The 8,836-nt window shown below is 62.9% G+C and overlaps 1 protein-coding gene across 1 annotated transcript; it reads left to right on the forward strand.

The window, feature by feature from the left end:
• The first annotated feature begins 6,686 nt into the window (after nt 1-6,686).
• Nucleotides 6,687-8,345, forward strand: LOC132415326 (ATP-sensitive inward rectifier potassium channel 12). Its single transcript, XM_059998641.1, has one exon. It carries the CDS (start codon nt 6,702-6,704, stop codon nt 7,983-7,985), a length of 1,284 nt encoding a protein of 427 aa, XP_059854624.1. The 5' UTR covers nt 6,687-6,701; the 3' UTR covers nt 7,986-8,345.
• Nucleotides 8,346-8,836: the final 491 nt, after the last annotated feature.

Genomic DNA, 8,836 nt, shown 5'->3' on the forward strand with positions numbered 1-8,836 from the left:
TACCAAGTGTCTGGCATGCAGTGGGCACTCAGTAGCTAGCAGCGGTCATTTTCTCTGGGGGCACGCCTTGCTCTGCCCTCCTCTGGTTCTGAAGGGCTGTTATGGACAGGCTCATGGGCTGTGAAGCTCTGGGGGCACACCTTGCTCTGCCCTCCTCTGGTTCTGAAGGGCTGTTATGGACAGTCTCATGGGCTGTGAAGCTTTGGGGCACTGGGGTGGGCTGGAGGCCCCCTCTACCTCCCCTGGGGTCCTGGGAGGGTCCGGGGGACAGAGCAAGCAGAAATGGGGGTTTGTGTGGAGGTTGATGACGGTGGAGCTCCCCCAAGGAGAGTGGTGACTGTGCTCTGTTACCTTCAGGGTCTTCCAGCCGCTGAGTCCGCTCCAGCTGGCGCCTGGGAAATGGCGGCCTCTGCTAGTGCAGCCTTGAAGACAGTCACTTGCCTGGTGAGCACCGTTACTTAGAAGATAGGATTCCAGAGGTAAGATTAAGGTCACGGATATGCATCTGTCCACGCAGTCACGCTCATCTGTGCCTCCACCCACCCACTCATCTCTGTGTCCCCCTACCCGCGCACCCGTCCACCCGCCTGTTCGACCTCTCATTCACCCATTTTCCATCCATTAGTTCCACACATCCCCCCATCCATCTAACTGTCCACCCACGCACCCAACCCAGCCAGCCATCTTTCCATCCATTCATCCCCCCAGCCATGCAGCCACCCACCTACCCATCCATCTATTCATGTGTCCATCCACCCACCCAATCTATCCATCCATCCATCCACTCGTCCGTCCATTCACTCACCCGTCCGTCCGTCCATCCATCCACCCACCCATCCATCCATCCATCCATCCATCCACCCACCCACCCACCCATCCATCCACCCACCCATCCATCCATCCATCCATCCACTTGTCCATCCATCTATTCATCCGTCCATTCACTCACCCGTCCGTCCGTCTATCCACCCATCCATCCATCCATCCATCCATCCACTCATCCGTCCATTCACTCACCCGTCTGTCCGTCCGTCTATCCACCCACACATCCATCCACCCATCCACCCATCCATCCATCCACTTGTCCATCCATCTATTCATCCATTCACTAATCCGTTCACCCAACTCATCTAAGCAGTTTTCACGCACCTAAACGAACCATGCCTCTGGTCCCCCGCATCCGTCCATCCCCGTCCGTCGGCCCTGTACTCCATCCGCACGCTTGACCCCCCACCTGTACGTGTAACTGTCTCCTCAGCCATCCCTCTGTTCAGCAGCTCATTCCCTCGTCTTTGTCTGAACACTGAGCATTTCCTGGGTGCCCCCGCTGTGCCAGGCCTGCACCAGCCTCTCTGGACCTCTGAGGTTGGCCCGAGGTGGGGCCCAGGCAAGGCCAACTCTCACACAAGGCGGAAAGTAGCTTCTGGCCCTAACAGGAGAAGCCCAGGGCCAGAGAATGTGAAAGGGCTTCGTGAAAGCGGTGGGCTTCTGCTGACTCCCGACCGATAGGGGGATTTCCAGCATTCCCATTGGCTGTGATTGGGGGGTTGGACAAGGCTTGCCACAGGAAAACCCTCAGGAACCTGTTGCTGTGTAGGTAGGAACGGCCTGGACAGGAGGTGTCTGTGGGCAAGGAGTGGGCGGACAGCTTCCGTCATTCAGGAGCTAAAATACACAGGACCTGGGAAGGGAGTGGATCTGGGGGCTAAAGGAGAGGGAGGAGGCCAGGCTTGTGGCTGGGCTAACTGGGGGAGTGGCTGGACTGCCCAGTGACCCCACAGTGGGGACGAGTGGAGGGAAGAGGGGAGGAAGCTTTGGAGGAGAGGGGGAGCATGTTGGCCACGTGGCCTGGGGGGGGGGGCCCAGGGGCTGAGGGGCCTTGGGAGGCCGAGTAGAGCAGGTGCCCCGAGTATGCCCGTCGTGGCAGGCAGCTGCTCCTGGGGCATTAACTCCCTGGCATGCCGGTGCACGGGCAGAGTGGAAAGACTGGTGTTGGTCTTTTGGGTGGAAAGACTGGTGTTGGTGGTTGGAAGCTGGGCAGGTGGGCCTCGAAGTGGTGAGGGCCCGGGGACAGCCAAGCACCGGCCATTCCCATGCCCAGCACAAGGCGACACGTCTCTCCTCCGGCCTCACAGGGGCCTTGCAGGGGCCTGGCCCAGGAGGCCTGCACGGTGTTGACCCCAAACGTTTGCAGGCCATGGGTGACCGAGGCCGGCTGAATGTTTTGGGGAGGGGAGGGAATGTGCCTGGGAAAGGTGGGTGGGCACAGGAGATGTCTCCCCAGAGTGTGAGAACAGAAGTGTTGGCCCCCTAACCCGCCACCTCCTGTCCAGGCCAGCTCTTGGCTCTCCTCAGCCAGCCTCAACCTCTTCACTGGACCCTGAGGTGCCAGCCTGTTCTCCCCTCCCCCCAGGCGTGCCCCCCGCCCCCACTCTGCGCCCCAGTCCTTGGAGCCTGCCGCCCCTGAGCTGCCCCGTCTCACGCAGTGCAGCCTCCAGGCCTGGCCCACGCCTCTCACTTCCTGCGTGGCTGAGCAAGGGCGCCCTTCTTGGAGCCTCCGTCTTCCCGCCTGCAGATGAAGGACTGGGTTTTGCAAGCTCTCGGGCTGAGTCTGATGGGCAGTAACTGCATAAGGATCCTGTGGCCACCACAGGGCGCAGTGCGAAAGCGCTCTGTGATGGATTAGTATGTCTGCCTCGGGCACGGGCTGGGGGGAGGTGTATGTGGCTGCGTGCTGGCTTTCCGTGAAGCAAGTGATTTTTAAGGAGAGACCACGGACTTGGAAGGACTTGACCATGAGGTAGTGAGTGCCCTGTCCCTGGATGTTCCAAGCAGGGCCTGAATGGCCACAGGTCAGGAGTGCTGGTGAGGGTCTTACCTCTGCTTTCACGGGCTCAGATTGGGGTTATTTGTGTCTCATCGCCATGTGGCGTTGCAGGGACCCTGAGGACCGAGGCTTGGAACAGTGTCATGTCCACAGTCTGGCCTAGGGGAATGGGGGAGTTGAGTTCTCTCCTACCCCCCCCAGACCAGGAGCTCACTCCTGAAAGGCTGTGTGACCCTGGGTAAGTGACTCAGGCTTTCTGAGCTTCAGTTTCCTCATCCAGAAAGTCACACTAAGGGATTACGTGAGCTACTGGAGCTCTTAGCGCCTGGCAGGTAGTAAGCACTTGGTTACTCTGCTCATCCCTGTGAGGGGGTCCTGCCGCCTGGGAGGCCTCCCGAGGGAGGGGGTCACTGAGCTTCTCCTCGGTGCCCCCTCCATTGATCCAACTAGTCCGCGCTTTCTTGGCCTTGGCCTGGTCTCCTCCGGACGTTGCTGAAACCTGAGGCCCAGAGCCTCGGGGGACCTGGCATGGGGTGTCCCGCTCCATCCGGGGGCACTTTGCGATGACTCTTGGCCCTCGGGTCATGTGTTAGCTGCCTCCCTAAAAGCTCCCAGCCCAGGCCCTGCTGGTGCGCCAAGCCTGCCGGGTGCCGGGCCCCGGAGACGCCGGGCTCGGGACAGCTCCCCCTCCCCTCGGGGTCTCTGGGTCCAGCCTGCTGGGCCTGCCTCACTCCCAGTCTCCAGTGCCGAAGTCGCCTAGGCTGGCTCAGGTAGGGGACCCTAGTGCCTCTCTCCCCTTTCCCTCCCAGCGACGCCTGGGACCCCCACTGGCCAACCTGGGCGTCCGACCAACGTAGTCTTAATTATCGTCTTTACCATCTATCTCATCCTGGCCCACAAGGTGTGTTGTGACCTGGGACAAGTCTCAGCCTCGGTTTTCTCATCTATAAAATGGGGAGCCGGCCTCCTTGCTTGCTAAAGTCTCTTCCAGCAAAGCAAATCTAATTTCCTTTCTGTCTGATCCGTGTGCACCCGTTGGACAGGAGCCACACCGGGCCGCACGTGGCTGGTTGAGAATCTTGTCCCTCATTTCTTTTTCTTTCTTTCTTTTTTTTTTGGTCATGCTACGCGGCTTGCGGGATCTTAGTTCCCCGACCAGGGATCTCACCTGGGCCCCCTGCAGTGGAAGCGCAGAGCCCTAACTGCTGCGCCACCAGGGAAGTCCCCCACATTTCTTAAACCGAGTCCTTAAAGACCACAGAGCCCTGTAGCCTTCTTGCCTTGGGTGTGAAGAGGGTCACTGGACGTTTGGCAAGTTTGTGGTGCCGGAGCTGCTACCGTGGATCCTCTTCTCGGCCTTTCTCTCTGGTGGTGTGTTCGCCAAGCGCCCGCGAGGTACTGCCCCACCCTTGGCATCTCATGCACGCATACGTATGCACACACGCGTGCACACAGAGCCACCCGCTGTGTCTCTGCTCCTTGGCTTCGGGGGACTTTGCACAGGTGACTTTGCTCCGAGTACCAGTTTCCAGCTCTGAGAAGCAGGGGAGTGGCTGCGAATGTGACCTGTTGATTTTTGCTGTGGCTTTAGGAGGAAGACCAGTAGAAGAGGGGTTCCCAGGACTGTGCAGCACAGTCTGGGTGCGGCCCAGGCGCCCAGCCCAGGCAGAGATGCCAGTGGTCACTGCGAGCTGGCCAGGTGGGAGGCTGCCCAGCTGCCGGGAGCAGTGTGCCAGGCTGGGCTCCTCTGGCCTTCGAGTCTTGCGATTCTGTCCCCCGCAGGCCTCGAGCTGCTCAGAGCCCCACCTGGGGCAGCCATGACCCACTGGACGTCCCTCAAGGCCTCCTGGCCACACAGACCTGCCCCTGGTGATCCGGTGGCCTGCTGCTGGCATCGGCGTGCCCCAGACCTGGCCACCTCCCCCTGGAAGGCCCAGGAGTCTAGGGCTGAGCTGTCTTCCTGGCACAGTCCACGGGGTTCCCACCACCACCGGCTCCTGGACCAGGCGGGAGCCGTGTCCACCACTATGGCCTGAGGCCTCAGCTCCTCAGACCCAGGGTGAGGCTGTCAGCTGCAGCAGCCGTGGGGGAAGGATGGCAGCCTGAGCAGAGGCCGCCGCAGAGCCTGGGGTCCCCACGGTGGGAGGCCTTGTGTTAGACAGAAGTGGTTCTGCGCCCAGCTCTCCTGCCTAGTGGTTGTGTGGCTTTGAGGAAGTCACTTGACCTCTCTGAGCCGCCATCCAGAGCGTAGAAATAGCCACGGTAGCTACCTCCTCGGGCTTCCGAGCGGGTGACACACGAGCGTTTGCTGACAGGTCTGGCCTGCTGTCCCTGTGGATGGATGAGCTGGTCCGGGCAGCAGGGAGCGCCCTGCACCTGCCAGACCTGGGGATCCAGTGGCTCCAGCGACCGGGCAGGCCCTGGGCGGGGTCTGCAGCCTGGCTGGCCGTGTGGGTTTGGAGCAGAGGTCAGAGGTCACCCCGTCCCACAGACCAGGGCTGGGTCGCAGTGCTGCCGCCTCCTCTCTCCTGGCCTGGCCGCCCTGGACCTTCTCTGGGGCCTCAGTGTCTCATCACACATGAGCACCCCGAGGCTCAGCTAGCTCTGACCTCGTCGGGCGACTGGTGGGGGTCGGGGGGCGTGGGGTCCATCCGTAGGGGGCGCAGGCCCACCTCTTCAGCGCCCTGCCACGCCATTCCCGCGGGGCACCCGGCGCGGCTGGCCGGCCGGCCTCAGTGCCCACGGGGCCAAGTGGTGTCGGGGTCTCCGGTCTGCGGATGCCTCAGCCTGGCACTCACAGGCCAGCCCAGAGCCGGCGGGGCACCGGGGGAGGGGTGGCCACCGGCCTGCGCGTCTGGGGCTGGGGTGCCTGCCCCCAGCCGTGAGAACGGGGAGCGGCGCTGTGGAGTGTGCCCCGTGTGTGAGGACGTGCGCCGGCCCGGTGCTCCACCGAGGGGTCTGAGGCTCCCCACCTGCTCTTGTTCAGCGCTGAGGAAGGCGGGGTGGCGGAGGCCCCCGGGCTGAGGTCCGGGGTCAGCGAGCCCCCTGGTGATGGGGTGGCCACGAGCACAGCATGTGGGCAGCGAGAGTGGGCGCCTGCGGGGACAGCGTGAGCCTCAGGAGGACGGGTGGGGCCCGGCTTGAGGCGTCTGTCATGCCCAGGTCTAGGCCCTGGGGGTGAGACAGCAGTGAGCAAACAGCAAACCACCCGCGCTCAGGGACTCGCGGTCTCGTGGTGGGACGGTGGGTGCAGCCCCAGAGAGCCATTGCTGTCGTTATTACTATCGTTACGAGGTCAGAGGCCGGTGCAGCGGGATTACCGTGGGGTCCTGGGTGGGGTGCGCAGTTTGCCCAGGTGCAGGGGGGCCCTGAGACACCCTTGTGGCCTAGAAGCCAGGGCCTGGGAGGACGGTGTCCGGGTGGGCCTGGGGGCGAGCAAGGGTGAGACTGGAGGTGAGGTCTGAGGGGTCCCACCAGAGGGCGCACTGACTCCTGGCGGCTGCCGTGGGCACTGGCACCGGCGTGGGAGTGGGGAGGCTGGCGAGGTGGCCGTCATGCTGCTCTCGGCGGGTGATGCCAGGGACTCAGGCCGGGAGGTGGGAGGAGGGGCTGGACCCTGAATATCTTTGCAGGCAGAGCCCTTGGTGGGGGAAAGGGAAACTGAGGAAGAAGCCAGGCTTCCCGTCTGGAGCAGCCGGGAGAGGGGAGGTGGCCGAGGAGCTGGCTGGGGTGAGGCCGGGTCGGGGCGGAGGCGCAGGTCGGGTGGCTGCTCTGCCGGCCTCACTGCCAGCCTGCTGTCCCCTCTGTTGCAGGAGCTGCCCCTCCTGGAGCCGGCCCGGGGGCAAGCTGGGGTCCCGCCGCCCCCGCCCCCGGGATGACCGCATCTGGCCGTGCCAACCCCTACAGCATCGTGTCGTCCGAGGAGGACGGGCTGCACCTGGTCACCATGTCGGGCGCCAATGGCTTCGGCAACGGCAAGGTGCACACTCGGCGCAGGTGCCGGAACCGCTTCGTCAAGAAGAACGGCCAGTGCAACATCGAGTTCGCCAACATGGACGAGAAGTCGCAGCGCTACCTGGCCGACATGTTCACCACTTGCGTGGACATCCGCTGGCGCTACATGCTGCTCATCTTCTCGCTGGCCTTCCTCGCCTCCTGGCTGCTGTTCGGTGTCATCTTCTGGGTCATCGCCGTGGCCCACGGGGACCTGGAGCCGGCCGAGGGCCGCGGCCGCACGCCCTGCGTGCTGCAGGTGCACGGCTTCATGGCGGCCTTCCTCTTCTCCATTGAGACGCAGACCACCATTGGCTACGGGCTGCGCTGCGTGACCGAGGAGTGCCCGGTGGCCGTGTTCATGGTGGTGGCGCAGTCCATCGTGGGCTGCATCATCGACTCCTTCATGATCGGCGCCATCATGGCCAAGATGGCGCGGCCCAAGAAGCGCGCGCAGACGCTGCTGTTCAGCCACAACGCGGTGGTGGCGCTGCGCGACGGCAAGCTGTGCCTCATGTGGCGCGTGGGCAACCTGCGCAAGAGCCACATCGTGGAGGCCCACGTGCGGGCCCAGCTCATCAAGCCCCGGGTCACGGAGGAGGGCGAGTACATCCCGCTGGACCAGATCGACATCGACGTTGGCTTCGACAAGGGCCTGGACCGCATCTTCCTGGTGTCGCCCATCACCATCCTGCACGAGATCGACGAGGCCAGCCCGCTGTTTGGCATCAGCCGGCAGGACCTGGAGACGGACGACTTTGAGATCGTGGTCATCCTGGAGGGCATGGTGGAGGCTACGGCCATGACCACACAGGCCCGCAGCTCCTACCTGGCCAACGAGATCCTGTGGGGCCACCGCTTCGAGCCGGTCCTCTTCGAGGAGAAGAACCAGTACAAGATCGACTACTCGCACTTCCACAAGACGTACGAGGTGCCGTCCACGCCCCGCTGCAGCGCCAAGGACCTGGTGGAGAACAAGTTCCTGCTGCCCAGCGCCAACTCTTTCTGCTACGAGAACGAGCTGGCCTTCCTGAGCCGCGACGACGAGGACGAGGCAGACAGAGAGCAGGACGGCCACGGCCCCCAGGCCAGGCGCGACTTTGACAGACCCCAGGCCGGCACCGCCCTCGATCAGCGGCCCTACAGACGGGAGTCCGAGATCTGAGCCGCCAGCGGCCAAGGTGCAGCATCCGCCCCGCCGGGGAAAGGCCCCGACTCCCGCGAGGGCCCCGGGCCAGAGCGGAGTGGGCTTGGGCCCTGGTTGCAGACTCAGTAGCGTTTTAGATGTTTTACGTTTCTTCACAGCGGCCTGGGAATGTTGGTGGAAGAGTGGGTGGCCTGAGTGGCCTCTGAGGCCAGAGCAGGCCTGGGGGCGGGGAGGTGGCCCCCCGGGGGGGCCGGGCCACAGGAGCTGGGGGCTTCTGCCTCAGGGGGGAGCCACAGCCTGTCCAGAAGCGGCTCACCAGCTGCCCGGCCTCTGTGGGCGAAGGCCGGCGGGCTGCAGTGCACCTTGCTGGTTTTTAACTTGGGGAGAAACACCGGGTTTGGGCTTTCTCGACCTTAGTTTAAGACTGTTTACAAAAAAAAAATTAACATGTGATTGAAAAAAAGTTTTATAATTTGAGGGGGGGTGGGAAAGGACAATTAGAATTCCATTAGTCTGCCAGGATGCAAGTAGCTGGGGGGGTTTCCAGAAGGTCCCCGAGGCTGGGCTGGCCTCTCTTGCATGAAGGCCGGGCACGTGCCCGACGCCACGGCCTGAGGGCAGGCATGGAGGTCAACCCCACCTCCCCACCCCTCTGTGCTTTACGCGCACGGGGTGAACTGGATTTCCTTTGGAATGGCAAAACCAAGACCTTGTTAATGATCATAACAAGAGCTTTTCAGTGTCACTGGGGTGGGAGTCAGGGCCGGGAAGAATCCAGTCTGAGCTTTTTAAGTTTGACTCTGTACCTCCTTTGAGGTGCATCTCAGGGCCGGGATGGGACCTGCCTGCGGTGGAAGGTCTGCTCCCCC

Source organism: Delphinus delphis, chromosome 19 (assembly GCF_949987515.2).
Source record: "Delphinus delphis chromosome 19, mDelDel1.2, whole genome shotgun sequence".
Lineage (NCBI taxonomy): Eukaryota > Metazoa > Chordata > Mammalia > Artiodactyla > Delphinidae > Delphinus > Delphinus delphis.